The sequence below is a fragment of the Lepisosteus oculatus genome, chromosome 12 (assembly GCF_040954835.1).
Source record: "Lepisosteus oculatus isolate fLepOcu1 chromosome 12, fLepOcu1.hap2, whole genome shotgun sequence".
Taxonomy (NCBI): Eukaryota; Metazoa; Chordata; class Actinopteri; order Semionotiformes; family Lepisosteidae; genus Lepisosteus; species Lepisosteus oculatus.
The window spans coordinates 647,681-668,264 of NC_090707.1; the positions used below are offsets into that span (position 1 = coordinate 647,681).

At 39.3% G+C, this 20,584-nt stretch overlaps 1 protein-coding gene across 1 annotated transcript in view; it reads right to left on the reverse strand.

Annotated features, from left to right (window-relative positions):
* dars1 (aspartyl-tRNA synthetase 1) overlaps positions 1-19,618 on the reverse strand; it is a 36,505-nt gene extending 16,887 nt beyond the window's left edge. Inside the window, exons 1-6 of the mRNA XM_015358606.2 lie at positions 19,458-19,618; positions 10,935-11,034; positions 9,481-9,510; positions 6,519-6,576; positions 5,344-5,436; positions 2,884-2,986 (exon numbers count right to left, since the gene is read on the reverse strand). Of these exons, the coding sequence (XP_015214092.1) occupies positions 2,884-2,986; positions 5,344-5,436; positions 6,519-6,576; positions 9,481-9,510; positions 10,935-11,034; positions 19,458-19,480 (407 nt within the window). The 5' untranslated portion in view covers positions 19,481-19,618. The remainder of the gene's footprint in view (positions 1-2,883; positions 2,987-5,343; positions 5,437-6,518; positions 6,577-9,480; positions 9,511-10,934; positions 11,035-19,457) is intronic.
* Between the last annotated feature and the right edge of the window lie 966 nt (positions 19,619-20,584).

The window sequence follows — 20,584 nt, forward strand, 5'->3', positions numbered from 1 at the left end:
GAATATTCACTACAGTTATTCTGACCAGTTTCAGTTCTACTACAGGGTGACCTATAGGCCAGAATCCTCCAAGTCACATGCAGTTTCATTCCTGATTTCACTCTTGACTCAAGCCATGCTTCACGTAGGCAAGGAACTAGGATAAGAATCAAAAGCTCTGACACTTCCTATTTTCCATCCATCCATTTCCTAAATCTCTTTATCCAGTACAGGGTTGTAGGGGGGAGCCACAGTCTAATCTGGCAACCAACAGGGGCAACACATGGTCCTCCTTGGACAGGACGCTAATCCATGGCAGACACTCACACCAGGGCCAAGTTTACAGAATTAACTTATCAGCATGTCTCTGGACTGCGGGAAGAAACCCAAATGAACATTCGAACTCCACTTGATAAGTTCATTTCAAGAAAGAAAAGGCAGATTTGAATCTGCCTGGAAAAAAGCAATAAAAAAAGCATAAAAGCAATCTCTGTAACTTAAAACAGAGACCTTACCAAGAATTTTAGGCTTGACGCTCTCAATATGACAAGTCACTGAGGGCTGAGGGACGTGTCGTACAGCCAGGCCTTCTTAGTGAAGGTCACTAAACTTCGATCAGCAAGATAAAGTTCTCTAAAAAGAAAGGTACCTGAAGGACATTCATGTTTTATATTTACAACACTAGTCATTCATGGACAAGTTAAAACACTATCTGGGAGATTAAATGTGACATCAGTTTCTTAAAAGAGTTTAATGCAGCATTTTCTCTTGTGAAATTATCTATTTATCTCCAGAGAAAATCGAATTGTAAGTCACAACTTGCCTGAAACCATCTGATTTAATGTCAGAGTACATACTTTTTTCGCCAGATTCCCAGTTTTTGACAAACATCTCCAAACTTGCAAGAAGCCAGTTTCTTCATATTTCATACCTCATTCTGCCATGGAAATCAGAAGGTTGCGTGCAAGAAACCCAACTGTCAGTTTGACCACAAGAAGTTTTGCAAGATCACAAAAGGAGAACACATCTGTTTACAGTATTATGCCACTTCAACTTCTACAAAAATGTTACCTCATCATTTAGAAACCCATTATTAATAATGCAATATGCATTTAACTAAAATCCCTGCTTAAATACATAATTTTACACTATAATTCATCTAAAAAATAGGTTGCATAATGGAACAATGAGATTATTTAATTCTCTAATACTATACCAGAACAATTATGTATAAAAGTTGTAACTTTTACAGAGAACTTCATTTCCCATCCCGTGGACGCCAGTTTTACAGTCCTAAGGATGGCACTTGACAAAAGCGTCTTCACTAGCTTGCTGTAGAGAAAGTGCAGAGAGGTATATCAGGGCTCCAACAGCACAGATGAAAGAATCACAGGTTTTGCAGACCCTACCGGAGAACATCATAATTATAGCTGCGGGCTGCTGACAGCATTACAACTGACAGCACTTTTATCATTTTTAAACTTTATCTTCTACCACATTAAAGTGTTCACAGTAAAGTTCTCATGTGAAGAAATCCTATGAAAAGAAAAAAAAAAAGTAAACTCCCATTTCAACATACTAGAAGGTTACTGCTACATAAAAGGAGTTAACTATCGTGTTAACTATGACACGCACAGGCCTGGCTATTATCCTCCGTGTCTGCTGAGTCCTCTGTGTGTCTATTGTCATAAAGGACAGTCAAAGAAACAGAGCAGCCCCCAGCCCCTGACTCAGAGATCCTTACAGGCTGAACGGTTTTAATTTATTCGTAACCCATCTGCACCACTGAGGACTTATTCTGTTCTAGTGCTAAGAAATAACAATTTTGAAATGACAGTAAAGAATGGGCTCAGACAGAGTGTGGAAACATGTGTGCACAGCAAAAACAATGAAACTAGTTATTCATGTAAAAATATTCTACCAAGCAATATAATGTCAAAGCACAATGCATCAAATTGCTAAAACATTTTAGAATTTGTTCATAAAATTGAATCATAAAAAAATTATTACTCCATGGAAAAGTAATGTTGTCTCCCACATAAACACTTCATATCAGCAATGGAAAATATACTTCATTTTCAAGTTTAAACTTGACAGAGGTTATTCTAAGGACACAAGAGTCTAACTCAGGAAAGGTTACAAAAGAGAGGAGGCCATCTGACCAGTCTTGTTCACTTGGTTACAAGCAGTTAATTGACCCGAGACTCTCATCTACCCACTACTGGAAATATGTGCATTAGAGTCAGCACATGGCTGGCAGCCTGCTCCACACACCCACCAGCCTTCGTACATGGAACACCAACCCTGGAAACTGCCAAATACAAAGCAAGCTGACCGCTGAACCAGCTGAGATTATAATGCACAGGACATGCGTGAAATCTGGCAAATATTGCAAAAGTATAAATGACTTCAGATTATGGTAAATGTTGTAGCTAATGCTACAAATCTAGCTTTTAGAGTCTCAGTTTGCCTGCTCTGTCACATTAGTTTAATGTGTTTATAGTGAAAATTAAATACCTTGAAAATTACTAAAAAAATACTGAAGTTATGAAGAAAGTCATAATGTTTATAAACTACTCTCTAATTAAGATTAATATAGACAACATGAGAACTCCAGGGGCCATATCATTTTTCTCCCTTGCAGATGTATACCTGAATGAGTCTGAAAGCTCATTAGTGTGAAAAACTAATTACTGATTAAACATCTTCCTGCATGCACCCCTTCTGACTCATTTGCAGGTTATCTTAAGCAAAAGTCTGCAACACTTCACTGCTCTGTGCTGCAGGAAAGATGAACTCGCCTGTGTGTATGAATCTCTATGTGTGAAAATGGGTTCTAACCAGCAGAAGTCTGTGTTTCCCACCATTGTTTACTGGGACAACAGGACGCAGCGTCTTACTCACTTGGCAGCGAACTTTACCATCTGCTTGCTTGTACAGTCTCCCACCGCCACCAGGGCCTGCACGTTGAACTGCTGCTGACGCAGAACCAAGAAACACTGCTTTCCTGAAAAACATCGGCAGACACGTCGCAGCTGTCAGGCAACCTCTCCTTGCTCAGCTCCACCTGCAGCCACAGTACGTGGCAGAAACAAAGCACCTTTCCCTCCACACCCTCATGACACCAAGACATTCCCCGACCTGGAGCGCTTTCTGCACTTGCTACCAGAATCAGGCTTGTCAGAGGTACATGATTCTTATTGATACCTTCTTCAAGCTTCAATTAAATGTGAAAAAATCACATGCATTAAATTAGAAAGGACAGATGTGGTAAAAATATAAATTTTCAACATAAAGCCCTTATTATTACCTCCATGATGCCTCATGAAAAGACAAGTTTGTCCCCACTGAGGTGCTCTGTGTGCTGGTTATCAGATAAATATCCAAACCAAATACATATAATAAACAGCATCTTGTAGGTCAGTAAATTAGGATATATATACACACATTACCTTTTGTATAATGTTATTTAATGTCCCGAAAAAAAACATGCACATAATACACTAAATTTAGTAAGCAAAGGCGCTTTCTAACATGAACATAGAAAATTAAATCTATAGAGCTTTGTCACTTTGACATTGATTTTTTAGGTGGGGCAATGGAGTAACTGTTTTCTGTTAACACCAAACAAGTGCTGACCAGAGAGCTGGTGCCTTCTGTGCAACACCATTAGCTACCACATGTGTGTGTCGGGCTCTAAGCCTTCATCACAGAAATTCCTGCAACCTGTCAATGCTAATCCAAAGACTGACGATCTGCTTGGCGCTACAAAGCCAGGGGTTGCAGATCAACAGCACAAACTGCTTCATTTAAGTGTAAACCAGGATGTGTTATTCACCCTCAAAGATTTTTTAAACCTTAATCAGCAAATGTACAAATGAGCATTGAAAACCTTTGAAATAGAAGTGGTGCTGGAAGGAAGCCATCCTGAGAGATAAAATCCTTCCTTTTGTCCTAACAGTATTTTTAGCTGAGCTTACTTGGCTGTCCTCACCTCTAATTTAGACAGTCTGTTTTTAAGATGAGAGAAAAACATCGATCTGGCAATACTAAATCGCAAGAGAGGCAAGAGTGAACCTATAGTATGAGGCCCTACTACACACATTTACACCAGAGTATAACTACCTTGTATGAAAGCTTACTTTGTCTCACAATACAAGGACTGTAGCAGAAACAGAAAAATAAAAGACTATCGGCAGCAAGTAAGGGCAACAGCTGAAAAAAACTGACGTGAGGGTTTGGCGCTTGAGCTGCAGAGGAAATACACTGTGCTTTAACTTCCTCTGCAGAGTGAAGTTTTTATCTTTTCTTTGTGTTCATGTGAATTCATTCAATTTTCACCCTTTTGTTGTGAATTGTGAGCAGGACAAAGAAAAATATATTAAACATTGGCACCAAAACATTAAAAAAAGAGGTAAATACTTTAATATGTACTAGGTGATCTTTACTTTTATTTCTGGCTTACAGAATGGAAGCCTTAAGATGCTACAAAGACCCTCGACAATTATTTCTATTATAATATAGCAGGTCTCCAAAGCCATTATTAAAACAAGCCTGCAGGCAAGGTATTTCAATTTAATTAAATCTTTAAAAACAATATTAATGTTTTTTCAAGAAAGCAATCTGATTTCTAATCTCTCACCATGATAATACAGTATGTCAGCTCAAGTAAAGAGAAGAAATCCTAAAACAAACCACAGCCTATCTCACTAGATTTAGAAAAGGCTTTTTTATGTATTTAAATTATATTTATGCATGTGCCTTTAATCAGCGATTCTAAAAGCACTTCACACATACCGTATCTAAAATCACCCAATTCAATTACTTGGCAAAACGTTTCCTGTGCCCTCATACAACCAGACCTGCCATCCTTCAGTCTTATGTTGTTAAGCCAGACATCCTAAATCTAAGTCTTTTCTTAAAAACAATAACATGAACACTAACCAGGCAGACATACCCTGACAGCAACTCCCCAAACAGTGGAATTCACAATTTATTTCCCCCTCAGCTGACAGAACTGTGAAAAAATAGATCTTGAAAATAGGGACTCCCATATCTCTAGTTCTTCACATCAAAAGGTCATTCTGTTTAGCAACACAAGAGTTATGATGTTGTCTGCCTAGATGAGAGAATACTCCTTGTGGCCTTGCTTGAAGCATTCAGAGAGTGCAGAAGGGGGAGGAAATTCACCAACAATCATTGTATCGGGGATGTGGTTAGCATGAGTCTATCCCATCCATAAAAACTGAATAAAAAAAACACAATAGATATGTGTGTTATTGTTCTGGAAGAGAAACACCCACAGCTCACAGGAAAGCTGAATTCTGCTAGACCTGCCCAGTTGGGTTAATGGGAGTGCCTCACCTTTGGCTCTGCTGGTGTGAATTCTGGCTCGCACCCACACCAGCTGGTCAGCCTTCTTGGGTGTGAGATCCTGTACACGCACCAGCACTCGATCTGGATCACAGACACATGAAAGAATGAGGCAAAGAGGGAAGAAAAGACACCACCTTGCATTTTGACAATTAAAAAAAAAGCTAGCCTGAAAGAGTTCAAGCATGCATAGGCTGCAATGGAAAAAGTAAAGGTTGATTCCATGCTGAAAAGAGAAGAAAAGAAACACAACGTTGAAATGTACACAATGTTGTGTTTCTTTTCGCCTGAAAGAGAGTGTCTAGTGAGAAAGTGCTTAAGAATACTGGTCTAATTAATATTACATGGTATAGAAAAAAAAGGGAAGATGACTATCAGGAGGTTCCTGGAAAAAGCCCAAGCTGACTAACTGTGCTACCTTACAAAAGTTACTGAAACTCCTCCTGCGGTACACGTCCAACTGAGATCTTACTGTATTTACTACAGTGCTAAACCACATTGCAAAGTGGAGTGGTAAGATGCATTTCAAACACTGTTTTTACATTTCCTGAAATTCACTTTGTATTCAGTCGTGGTAAGCTTTGTTGTTGATGTAGACTGATCAATACTAATCCCACTCTCGTTTAATGCGTCATCACCCACAGCCAACTCCAGGCTCCATCAGAGGATCAGATGTGCAAGGCTGGAGAGCACAGGCGTGACAAAATAGACTTTGTTCTTTAGCATCTATGCTAAAAGGCAGACAGACAGACGGACGACAGAAGAGGAAGCAGGATTCTGTCGAAATCTATCACACTTTTAATCATCACATCAATCTGTGGTGCTAAACTATGTAGTAAAGCCCCTTGTGAACACATGCTACAAATAGGCTTTGAGGAAACTGATTTTACACGTAACCATGGAATACAAACATTTAAAATTGCAAGATGGAAGATGCTGACAGCTCACAAACAGAAATCATTGAACTGATGAGAGGATTTACGTGTGTCAAGGGTTCTTATTGTTAAGCTCAAGACAAATACCCAAAACTGGAAATATTTGTGAATTCACTTAACAGCAGTTTAGCACTGATATTTTTCAGACAGCAACAAAATTAAAATGTATTTTGGAAAGCAGCTTAATTGTAAGAATCTACACATCTGAGGCTTAAGTAATGAATTACTAACCCAGTTTCTGCTGTGACTGGAGCATGGGAGAAAGTCCATACCGATCCTTCGCAAAGTCCTGCATGGATGAAAAATAAAGTTAAAACCACACACAAGTAAAAACATTAACACTGAGTACTGCAGAGGCTTGTTTTTCAAGATTTTATACATTGTGTGCATCCTTCATTCCCATAATTGATAATTATATTCTTCAGGTTTAAAAATATCTATACACATGTGTGGTGATATACTGCAACCTCTATTATTTATTAAAAAATCATAAAACAGAGAAATATTCTGTTCAGATCATGTGTCCTGATGATAAAATTCCAAAATGTTATACTACAGTTTTAATAGCACTGCAAACATAAATGTCATACTGAAAGCACGAGGGTCACATTAATTCACACTTAAGTAATGAGTATTTTGTAAATCTTCCTCTGATATGAATTACACTGACAAGACGCTCTGCGACAACTTATTGTGAAGGATGCTATACAACAGTTTAAACTGATCGACAAAGACTCCTCCTGGAGAGCGCTGTAAGGTTCTGGCACCTCTGAGAAAGATTCTCTGACCATTCCTCCAGGCTGCACTGCTCCAAGTCCTTCACACCCTTTGGTCTCTATTTGTAAATGGCCTCCTTGATTTCAAACCACAATTATTTTATTGGTTTGAGGTCTGGAGACTGAGATGGTTAGTTGATAACATTTACTTTTTGCAGTTAACCATTTCTATGTCTATTTGGACCGTGTCATGCTGGAACGTCCATTTTCAGACAAGCTTGACCTTCCTTGAGGAGAGGGAATCAGCTGTTTGGCCAAAATGTCCTGATATGTGATGTGATATATCACAATCATCCCTGTCTTAGCCAAGTTCACGGACCTGCAGATAGAAAACAACTGCAAAGCACAGAAGACCCCACTCACAATATTAGTGCCTTGCAACCCCACCTTGCTACATTCATGTGGGTGACGTGAAGTGGGAGAGTCAGTTTGTATTGATGTTGGCTTTTGTTACCTTCTGAACCACTTGTCTCACAGGCCGGCGTGTAAAGATACAAGACAAGATCAATTTCAATTTACATTGAACATCTTGGGGGTAATATTTGATTCAGTCTTGACATCTGACTCACATGTGCAACACAGTGTAAAAACATCATTTTTCTACCACTGAAATATCACCAGACTACATCCTAGGTTGTTGTTGTTAACTGCTGCTAAAAAGCCAGATAACATTTTCGTTTTCTCTAAAATTGATAACCTAAATGCCCTAGGATTTAGGGTATCTAAATCCTTGCGGAACAAACTTTAGAATGTTCAGAATTCAGCAGCCAGAATCCTGACCAGGTCTAGTGAAAATGATCACATTACTCCTATCCTGGAGTCTTCGCACTGGCTTCCTCCTGCCTTTGAGACGACTTCAAAATCCTTCTGCTCACCTATAAGACTCTGCATGGCTTGGCATCTCAGTATCCTTCTGGGCTACTATCGTCCTGCTTCCCACCTCACAACCTTTGTTCTAATTCTATTCTAATTTGATGCTATTTCTGGTCTCCTATCCGATACCCAAAACCGTCTACACTTGAGGGCTGACAGGGCCTTCTCCTGCAGCGCCCCAAAGCTCTGGAACTCTATCCCTAAGGATATCAGAGACCTTCCCTGAGCTCTTTCAAATCTAGACTCAAAACCTTCTCCTTCAGAAGAGCTTTTATTTAACTGGTTCTGAGTCTGGCCCTTTGCTTTCCTTCTGTATCCCAAACCCTTATTAGAGTTGAAAGTATTTAGAGTGGAAAGATTCTGCCTTTTGTGGATTATTTTATAGCCATCCCCTTAACTTTAAGAGATCAGTGACTGTTTCCTTGCTACCTTTAAAGAGCTCTCTGGCCTTAACTATGATGATGCTGCTACTACTGAACGTCCTCTGTGTGTTACCTCCTTAGATACCCTTGGAAAACGGGAAACTTATGTACAGTCTTCTATATAGATCCAGAGATATCCATTGCACTGCACTTACAAATACTTTTTTTTTTCTGTTGGATTTTACTTGAAAGTATACTTACGAGTTGTAAAAAGTGTAACATTTGTGTTTTGGGGAATGTACTTATTTTTGACAACTATAACTTTGATCTGTGCAATTTAATAACACTATACAATCTGCATCTTATTCAATGATCGCTTTAATTCCTATTGTGTTCCTGTGATCTTAGGAACTAGGGAGTATGAACATATCTGGAGGACACTAAACATAGACAGATTTTCACATTTCCTCCATCAGAGGTGCTCAGGAAGCCCTTCTGAAACCTCAGCCCCGATAGCTGAAGGACCTGCTGTCTGACTGAACAGGCAGGGCCGCTCAAGAAGGGCTTTCCTTCGGGAAGTGGGAGAGGAGCTGCGCCATATCGAACGATTGCTAATTATACAAAAGTTCTAAAAACTCAGAGTAAGCTCAAATGAAAAAGTAGCCCCTGTCAGCACTAAGTGAAAAAGGAAAAGGCGAGATTAAGTCTAAAAGTAAAAACAAAAAAGAACACATCTTCAGGTGTGTTTTAAAAAAATAAAACATTTTGACCGTAATACTGCAAATCACAATATTTAAAAAAAAAAACTGAACAGTCCTTACCAGGTAATTTGTACATTAGAAGACTGATATTCAGAATTATTCAATATCAGGTTAGCAACTAGCAACCAAATGAGCACAACAGGTCAGTTGCCTCCTCATTTTTGTTATAGTTTGTCTTGCTTTCTACAGCGTCTTCATTCATGAGATATTGTACTAAAATAATTTTACTGAATTTCCACCACATTTGGCATACCAACCCCCCCCCACCAAAAAAAACTGAAACTGTCAACTGAAATTTGTCATCCTGAAAAGCGCTTTGAGAAGCCACCTTTAAAGGCGCTATATAAAATAAAGTTTATTATTATTATTATTATTAATGCAAAATCTTTTTCTGAAAAGACTCTTTATCACCAGGTCTTACCTCCTCATCAGTGGTTTGCTGCTCTGCTGCCTGGGGACAATTAAAAGAAAAAATAGGTCAGGAAAATACAATTCAGTGATGAGTTTGCAACGCTTATTAACTTTCAGTATGAAAAATGGAACTACAGATTTTCTTCAGCAACTGTCTAAAGTTCCAATAATGCAGACATTTCCTGATTCATCACCGAAACCTACCCTGACTGTCCATGAACCTGAACACAATTTAATTCCATGTCAGGAAAAAGAATTTGACCCTCTGTTAACTGCAGTATAGAAGTAGCAGAACCTCCTGATCTTCAGCCCAAGAACTTTACACCTTTACATGTTCATAGAACTACTGTAACACAAAATCCATCTCAAGCCATAAAATCTTAGAGCTTTAATAGCAACATTTTCTGCTTCTCTGATAGAATACATCTAAAATTTAAAACAATAACGATACAAAACTATTTATTTCTCAATAACCTTGGGCTTCTAAATAACTACAGGAAGTACACAAGAAACAATTCTCTTTTATGTGGTAATATATAACTCTCATAACATGGGACTCTTCAATCTATAATTTCAAATAATTTCCATTGCATTTACAGCCTTGGAACACTTTCAGTAAAGATGTTCAGCTATCTGGATGCTTGTGACTGCCGGCACCAGCAGTATAAAAGACAAAAGGAAGAGGTCGTTGCCTCTTGCCTTTGTCTTTAAAAACAAACAGCAAGAGGCAATGGTCTTTCTTTATTCAGTTCCTCTTTACAGTGCCAATGACAACGGCACCAATTACGCATTCGCATTTCATGCAGTGAGCTACTTTGTTTTTGAATGGTTTGTAATTAAGTCAAAGTTTACTTATACATCTTAAGATGCTTAACTAAGATGTGCCTACCAAGCCCTACCCTGGGGGTTTGAATTTTAGCTTCAGCCCATGAATGTGAACTCCACTGCTTGCATTCACACAGATCTTGCACTGTGCTGTACACTTTTAAAACTTATGACCAGCTGGAAAAATAAAATCTTTATGTCCAAAATATTCACTGCAACTAGCCTGTGTTCTCAATTGCCTAAATACGTCACCTCTTGCCAAGGTAACACTGACAGAATAGACTGTAACACACTTGGCATGATATACAAAGTTGCCATTTAAAAATTAAGGGAACTTCATTACTCACAGCCCAAATGACCAACTATATTCTCTTGTATCATGTACAGTGTAGTAAAGAAGGGCCCTTGTAACAGGTCAACAAAGAAACAGACATTGTTTCAGAACACTGACAAAAACAAAGTGTCATATATCGATATTACATTTTCAGCTAAGCTGGGCTGTGTTGAAAAACAAGCAGGCCTGAAAGCACAGGAATTGGGGAACAATAAACATCCTTTAGGAATAAACACGAGGCATTTTCCTTTACGTGCCAGTGCCACATCACAGCTGCTCAGGGCACGGGGCTCCTGCGCACTGACCAGCTTCGCCTGCTTGTCCGCTTTCTTAGCAGCTTTCTCAGCTTCCTTCTGCTGTTTCTTGAGGGCCTTCTTTGATTGTGCTAGGGGTTCCTCTGCAGACCTATAGCAGGAAAGCGGAAAAAATAGAAATGTAAACTTCCAGGTCTATTTCTTTTACCTCCTGAAGGAAGTTTTTAAACTCTGGGAAAATTAATTCCACCCCTCACCCACCTTCTTGCACATCCATTCACAAGCACTGAAGTTGCCTTTAAAGCTATTGTTTCCCTAAGCCTCCACAAACACAATTCAATTGTCGACTCCATGGCTGAATTTCAAAAACAAACTAAACACGTTTATGAAGAGAAGGCAGAAGTTTAAGCCAGGAGATAAAAACAGTTTTATTCTTCGGCTTCGCTGTTGATATGTTGATAAGAATAAAAAACAAAACCAAATCCATGGGTCTCGCATAACAGAAAGTTATTACCACTGTTGGTGTTGAAAAGTTGCAAACAGGAGAGACTATTTAGTCCTATCTACCTTGTTAGGTTGCTAGTCGATAATTCGTCTAAGGATCCACACATTTCTTGACAGCACCCAGGGTAACAGCTTGTTCCATACTCCCACAACCCTTTGTATAAAAATTACATCATGGTTTCATTTTTAAACATACATTCCTGTTGTTTCCAATGCTGTCCTCTGAGAAGAGAATCTGGTCACTTCTCTGGACTGACTCCTGTGCAGCAATATCTTTTTGTGTAACCTGGTAACCAAACCTGTACACACTATTCTAAATGAGGTCAAACCATCACCTGGTTTACTTTTCATTATAAAATGGTGCGTAACACAATAATGAACCATTGGTCTATAATCACTCACACGGTTGTGACATTCTTGTAATGGGTGGGCGTGCAATTTTCCAGTCAGGGAGTGTTACCCCTGTCCTGAGTGACCGCTGGAGGAGCTGTGTTGAGAGCCAATGGAATTAATAACATGTCTTGTTCCCCCAAGTACAATTGGGAAATTACCATCACGCTCCGGAGATTTATCTCGAGTGCTTGCAGTAGCTGTAACACATCCGCCTCTTCTGTTCGGTATTATTTTATATAAAACTTTGTCCTTCCTCAGCATGAGACACGTTTCAGATTTCTTCCCTGACGAAATCAGCCATTTCCTTTTCATCTTTTTCTTATTTTATTGCTTATTTCATTCTTGGCTATACCTTTGCTTTGAAGAACTGAATAAAATTCATTCTAGCCTCCCTTGCTATATTCATTTCTATCACTGCTCTATACTTTTTTTTTAGCCTGCAATTAATCTCAATCTATTTCTTTAACTGAACATTGTGCTTCTAAATGTTTTTTTATAAAGTACTTTCTTTCTACTTATATTTTTCTGAATTGATTGTTAATCCCAAAGTCTAGACTTTGATTTATTTAAATGTGGAATGAAGCAGCTTGCATTGCATTGTAATGCATTGTGAATGTGTCAAATAATGCCCAATTCTGATTGAAGAGTACTTATTATTATTTGATGGAAACTGCATAAAACATTTGCAAAAAACATTCTTAAATGCTTCTTTAAACTCAACATTCAGTGAAATAAAAACTGAGGCATCTTCCAAAGGCATTTACTGTTTTTTTTAAATACAGTCTTATATCATTGTGCATTACTTACACACAACAGGTTTTTTTCATAATATCATGTGTTCTTACATTATTATGAATATTAATTATTCTTACATTATAATTATACTTTATTGTTGTGTTTCTTACCCTGAAGTCTTACAAGTAATTCCTTAAATTTCACAGCCATAATCGAACAAAAAAACATTTCCCGAATGACGACAACCGATTGTGTTTTTCCACACTTATAACCTGAGCATAGTGCCTCAGCACCTTGAAATGGAAAGCAGCGCAATCTGACACTTTCGATGTGGCTCAATCAGATGAATAAGAAGTCGTACTGGATGCAGGTCTCCGACTTCTCCACTGGGTGCGAAGCTGCAGCCCCTGAGCTCGCTGACCCGGACATGCCTCATCAAGAGCAGCACAAAAGGCTACAGCCTAATTGGCATCACGGCCCTCCCTGCTGCAGGAAGACAAACACGCTGGGTTTCTAACTTTAGTCCGCATTGACAGCACGATTCCTGAAGGAAATAACAATGGCATGAGAACGACGAGGGACACAAGTCCCAGGTGCAAGGAAGCCGACAGCACAATCACGGTAACAGGTGCCACTTGGCAAGTCTGTTTTCAAGAGAACTTGCAGAAGCACCTGCTTGGAGCTGTTAATTCTCCTTCCTACCCTGTGTGCCTGGAGAGACCAACGACAGACAACATGCTCTCTAACACATTCAAATGCCTGTGACAGAGCTCCTGCTGCGAAAACTGTAGTGTGTGATCTTCATATGTGCTACACGCACGGCCCAAAACAACTAAGCTGATGGTCCACAGAGTGCCCAACGCCCTGCAATTAATAGTGTGGATACAACCACACAGAAAACAAATGGACCTTTTTAGTACTGGTCACAATGTATGTCTCTTATAGGTCAAAAGATATTAACAGATTTGTATCAATTTCTGAGCACATCACAGCTAGATTGATGAACCAAAGTAAGAGCATGAATTGGACAGACAAGAACAACACTGTTCTAAGAACATTTTCTCAGTCTGTTGTTGTGTTAAAGAGGTGGTCACAGCAGGGCACCAGAGTATGGGTTGTTAGATTACATCTGTCCTTACACTGACAATATCATATCATGCGATGTTTACAACTGCATTGCTACTGTAATGCTGTCAAATTCACAAGACCAAAACATTTTTCTCTTTTAACAACAGGAGTCACCTGGTGACATATCAAGTTATACTGCATTAAGATAGAGGCAGTTAATGGAGCTTACTGGCAAGGTAAAGAAATTATTTTGCATTCTTGGTCTTAAATTTATGTCCTTTTCTTAAATCAAAGGAAACACCTAATTTTCACCTATACCTTAGCACATGAATGAGATTTTAGTGTGATATTTTGTACAAGCACATACTAAATATGAATATCAACTACATAAGAATCTATATATAAACAGAATTAAATTTGATTTAAATGTAGGCCTTAAATAATACAGTAGGACTGTAACCAAAAAAACGTAACTCTCAGGCTGAAGGAGATTGTCTCCTTGCAGTCAAGCAAAGAGCTGAACAACTGTAACAAGTTTTCAATTCAGGTACAGGAGCTGCCGGTGCAAGATTAAAATATAACACAGATTTAGCACACAAAAAAATCCACACTAAACCAAATATTTTGACAGCTCCTCTTACTCCTAGTAAAGTGTAGACTTCTTATACTATTAAATAATGATGAACACACAAGCTCAGGCCCAGAAGCCTCATCTTAGCTAGATCCTCCGTGGTATTTCACAAACTAACTGTCAAGTCTGATAAAGATCAAGAATGTTGCAAGGTCTCTGAAGTTCTGTTTCTGCCTTGAATTGTAAACATCTGGGCTCCCAGGTATATCTCTCTGACTTCTGAATTCTTTCATAAACATCTCCTAATCTTAAAGCAAACATGACTTTCTATTGTATTAAATCACAAAGAGTGCTTGTTTTAGCAGCAGCTACTGTATTAGTGATGCAGTGTTAACACCCCTAGCAGATTAACACACAATGTATAAGGAAGAGGAAATGGACTATTTCAGTGACCAGGGTGTAATTTAATTAATGTCAATTTATTGCCTTTAAGGATGACTGTTTTCATAGCATCATCCCAGATGAAAGACTTGATGATGAAGGCAATTTCCTTTGAACAGCAAAAAGGTGATCTGATGTCCACTACATGATTTTTCAGACCTCAGGAAATTGATACTCTTTCCTTTTCTGGGCCATTAATTTGTTGCAAAACCTTGGAGGGAACAGCTCCCTTACATCCCTCATCAGAACACAATCAAAGCAGTGCAGTAAGGTCACCTATTCAGAAGGCACAGAAAAAGCCCCTTTGGCCTGCAGGTTTTTCAGCACCAAGAAACTTTTCAAATCCTGTCAATCAGCCTCTGCTCTCATGCAGCACAGCTGTCACCACATGAAACTGACACCCTGATATCAAATTCCATCCACGCTGGACCCTGAGGTCTTTTCCACATAGTTCACATTTTTCTCATTTCCCAGTTCAAATGCTAAAGGGATTTACTCCTCAAGAGTTCAATGATATCAGCTAATTAAAAAAGTACTATTACATTTTTAAATGAGAGACAGAAAATGCTGCTTTCCTAAGAACTAAAGGCATTCACATGCTCACAATCTATTCTGAGCAATAAGGCTTAAAATATACATCTGTTAATTAACGGCATCATACATTTAAACAATAAAAACACTAAAAATAAATATTTGCCTTTAGTGGGTATGGTATCAGCTTCCTTTCTATGTTCGCACAAAACCTGAAGTTAATTAAGCACTATCTGCCTCTTGACACTCTTTAGAAATAACAAAACCTTTTAGGTTAGAACTCAAACACTCAGGTTATGCAGATTTGATCTCCCTATCAACTCTGGAGTTATGTTAACCTTAGTTTGACTACGCCAGCAGCCATATCACTCTGCAACTCACAACTGGCAACCCACTGAAGCTAAGCAGGTGAGCCTGGTCAGTACCTGGATGAGAGACCTCCTGGGAAAAACTAAGATTGCTGCTGACGAGGTGTTAGTGGGGCAATCAGGGGGTGCTCACCCTGCGGCCCATGTGGGTCCTAATGCCCCAGTATAGTGACGGGGACACTATACTGTAAACAGGCACCGTCCTTCGGATGAGAAGTAAAACCGAGGTCCTGTGGTCATTAAAAATCCCAGGGCGTTTCTCGAAAAGAGTAGGGGTGTAACCCCGGCGTCCTGGCCAAACGTCCCATTGGGCCTTATCAATCATGGCCTCCTAATAATCCCCCTCTATGAATTGGCTTCATTACTCTGCTCTCCTCCCCACTGATAGCTGATGTGTGGTGAGCGTTCTTGCGCACTATGGCTGCCGTCGCATCATACAGGTGGGGCTGCACACTGGTGGTGATGGAGGGGAGTCCCCATTACCTGTAAAGCGCTTTGAGTGGAGTGTCCCGAAAAGCGCTATATAAGTGTAAGCAATTATTATTATTACTGAGACCAAGAAGCATCGTGTCTGTCACTGCAATCTGAACCTTACATTTGAAGCTCATGCTAACATTTTGTGAAAGTGTATTTTTTTAAATCTGCTTAACACTGCCAGTATCAGTTGCCTGCCTTTGTCTTTTCCAGGCTTGATTATTGCAATAGTTCAAGTAGGGAGCTGCATCAGCAGGGCGTAGGCTGCAAAGGAACAGGCAACAGGTTTATTCCATGCTGAAAAGAGAAGAAAGGAAACACACAGCTGTGGAGCCTTCTTCAGGTGTGTCAAACGTTGTGTTTCCTTTCTTTTCAGCATGGAATAAACCTGTTACATGTTCCTTTGATTACTGTAATGCTTGTTTGCGCTTACTAGTGTTTCTGAACATGTTCTTAAGCTGTAGCAAGATCACAGCTCAGCTGTTCAGACGTGAACTAAAACACATGAGCACATATAATAATAATTGCTTACACTTATATAGCCCTTTTCTGGACACTCCACTCAAAGCGCTTTACAGGTAATGGGGACTCCCCTCCACCACCACCAATGCATCCACCTGGATGATGCGACGGCTGCCATAGTCCACCAGAACACTCACCACACATCAGCCATCAGTGGGGAGGAGAGCAGAGTGATGAAGCCAATTCATAGATGGGGATTATTATGAGGCCATGATTAGTAAGGGCCAATGGGAAATTTGGCCAGGACACCGGGGTTACACCCCTACTCTTTTCGAGAAATGCCCTGGGATTTTTAATGACCACAGGACCTCGGTTTTACGTCTCATCCGAAGGACGGTGCCTGTTTACAGTATAGTGTCCCCGTCACTATACTGGGGCATTAGGACCCACACAGACCGCAGGGTGAGCGCCCCCTGCTGGCCCCACTAACACCTCTTCCAGCAGCAACCTTAGTTTTTCCCAGGAGGTCTCCCATCCAGGTACTGACCAGGCTCACACCTGCTTAGCTTCAGAGGGATGCCAGTTGTGAATTGCAGGGTGATATTCACCTGCTTTAGTGTCCTTGCACTGGTTGACCTTTACATGCTTGAAGGGTTTAGCCCCTGACTAGAACAGTGAGCTGTTAACCCTACACCTGATCAGCACTTTTTGGTTTCTGGTCTTCTTTCAATTTCCAATACAAGACGTCAGACACTGAAAGACTGTGCTTTCTGTGCTGTTGCTCCAATCTTCCAGCCCATGTCAAACACTGCAAATCAGCCAGTACTTTCAAGTTATACCCAACAACTCACCTCAAGTACACATCTTTTTTACATTTATTCAATAGTCCTTTAGAGCTCCTGTACCATTAATTTTGCAACAAGTAGAATTTTGTAGTTATCTGTTTCAAACCATTGAGGAAAGTGAACAAGTGGCTTTGTAACTTTTACAAGATGTTTTATCTACATTGACTCACATTTTGGCCCATAAAACATCACCTACATTCAACTGTTGTGGTTCATGTGTAATAGAGACCTGCTGACAGCTACCTGTACTGTGTCTCATTTTGCAAGGCCAGTCACTATCTCTTAGCAGTGGCATCTCAGATGCAGCTCCAGCAGGCCATGGCGCTGCTCTACCTGAATGTTGGGACTTTTATATCATGCAAATTACATTAACAAATGCAGTAGTGTGTTTCTGGATGGACACAACACAGTGTTCACACATTCCGGCAATACATCTCCTGCATAACAGGCTCAGAAATTCAGCAGCAAACATCCAAGAAGTCCAGGAAATTGTTTATTTCTTCCTACTGCATAGGTGTCCCAGCTTTGCTACTTACATGTCAACCATTAGCTCCTGTTTAAGTGTCCTTGCACTGGCTCCCTGTGAATTTCACAATGAGATTCAAAGTGCAGCTGGACACCTTTAAGGGCCTGACATTCCTAACAACATCAGTGAACTGTTAACACCCTACACGTCATCAGAGCTCTTTGAACTTTGGTCTTCTTTCAGTTTCCAGTGTGACCATGCCTTCTGCTCTGTTGCTCCAAGACCTCCCAGCCCATTTCAGATCTTGCAAGTCAGTTTATACACTGTGTCTCAGCTCTTTGCAGTCCTCATCTTATTCAAAAGGGCCTTGAGATATCACAAAGTATATCATTATATATAGTATAGACACATTAGAATTTCTTACATAGGATCTCAAAGCTTTTTAGATGTGTAACCATCACCCATCCCCAAAAGCTGTCAAACTGTTAAGTTAATGCTCTAGTCTAAGCCATCTCTGAACACACCCAGAGAAGTTTGGATATAATACCAATAACTCACTTTTCTCACTATAATGCACTTTGGAGTGAATACAGATACAAGTAATTCTAGGCCAATAAGTATATATGTATCATGTTATGGAAACAATTATTATAACTAAAGTAGTTCAGGTGGATAGCTGCGTCAGTATGCGTAGGCTGCAAAGGAACAATAAGTTTATTCCATGCTGAAAAAAAGAAGAAAGAAAACACAACGTTTCGGCCGTGGAGAAGGCTCCACAGCCGAAAGGTTGTGTTTTCCTTTCTTTCTTTTTTTCAGCATGGAATAAACCTATTACTTGTTCCTTTTCATTATAACTAAAGGATCATCAATATGGAATTCAGAAACCATGAAACAGACAACACAGATCTAGAAAAGCCAGGTCCTGTATAACCAATTTGTTAGATTTCTTTGAACGAGCAACAAAAGTTATGGATATGATACGGTGTATTTTAATTTTTAAGAGGCTTTGGATGCAGTTCCTAATAAAATATTAATTTCTCAAACTAAAGGCAGTATACATTAGGGAAAATGTGATTTTTTGGATTGAGAATAATAGGTTAAGAAATAGAAAGAATTTATAAATAAGGAGTGAACAGTCAAATAGGGGAGATCTAATAATGTATATCAATTATCTATTCTGAAAATAGATTTCAGAATAATTAGTAAACTAGTAAAAACTGCAGAAACTTGTCTATTCTGAAATAACTGCTGTGTTAAGACACTACGGGAAAAAAAACAGACCTCATAAAGCCCACATATGTGTCAAGACACACTAATAAGAACCTTTGAGAAGTTTTTAAAGCCTGTTTCAAACTGAATTTGGGGGTTGCCTTTTCATGTGAAAATGAATTCCTTTACAATGAGTTTTCCCTGCCGGGTGGCGAGTACAGTGAGCACTCAGGACCTACACCAGCCACCCCGCTACACTGCTGACACAGCACCTCGGCCATCTGTACGGCGTCCTTCTCCTTGTGTGTGCACGGAGGAGTAATGTTAGCACAGGAAACTCAATAACAAGTGTTACCGATTACAATAGTTACATTTTAACGAAGTAACCAGTTTATAAATCAGTCTTTATCTACCGTGCACTAATGATGCAATAGCCTGCAAGACATTATGGAGCCGTACAAATGTAATTATTAGTACATCGTGCGCTTTTTGTCATTCAGACCTTACCCTTTGATATCTTCTTTAGTCATTTCTGGCGTTCTTTGCTGTAAAATTATAACGATAAAATCCTTTTTGGTTAGATTAATTAGGAGACAATACTATAGCACTCACTGAGGAAGCATGGAGAGGAAAGACTTGTTTTAAAGAGCACGGTCTGCTAAAACACTTCCTGTATGTCCGACTGAAACAAACTAGCAGAAACTCTCAGTTCCTAGCAACGCTGAAAAAAGTAACGGACTTAATGTCTGTTTCTGGTGTAATATCCTCTCGGTTTCGCATTTTGGTTTGATTTTTTGTTTGATTTCTTTAGTGTCGTATATTTAAGTGTACATTGTTCTCACGAGAAATATGACCAAACTGTTGAGGCTGCCTGATGATTATTTGAGATGCAATGTATAAGTTATTGGGAAAATGCACGCGTTAGGAAATCTGAAGCACTGTCCTCAAACTGTAATTGCTCTAAACGTTTAAGGTTACGTTTTTGTAATAGTTTCAACATTTCGCACCTGACTATAATCTGTTTTATTACGTTAGTGTTTTCGTAAGATAACTGAGCATTGTAGGTCTATTATTTTCCGAAGAAAATTATATTACATTACAACACCTCGTTCAGAATACTGTAGAGAAACATCTGATTATTTTCCATTTTCTCCGGTGTGCAATGGAGTAAATCGACAAGGTCACCCATCTAATTCGTGCAATGTGGTCTTTACGATGCTATCTCTCAGGAAGTCTCCCAGCAAGAACCAATACAGGCCTGTTTGTGATCTTCAGTGGTGTTCAACGCCCAGCAAAGAGGAAGCTTTGCACAATGTGATGAAAATCCATATGCATGTCTTATGTAATCAGATCTCCTTATACATCATTTGCAATCCTAAGGATATAAACATTACTACAAATTCATGCAATTGTATACTTTTAAATGTCCATCATTACCGTGTCTGCTGCTTAAAGCAACAAACACAATACCATCATCGTGACAATATCACTCAATAATATCAATCCTGATTAACCTTAACTCTTACAAAACTGTCTATATAGGGTTGCAAAGAAACAAAACTATCAAAACAGTGAAGGAACAAGTCAAGCTTAATTCTGCACTGAAACGTAAAACTGAAAAAAGGAAAACCCAA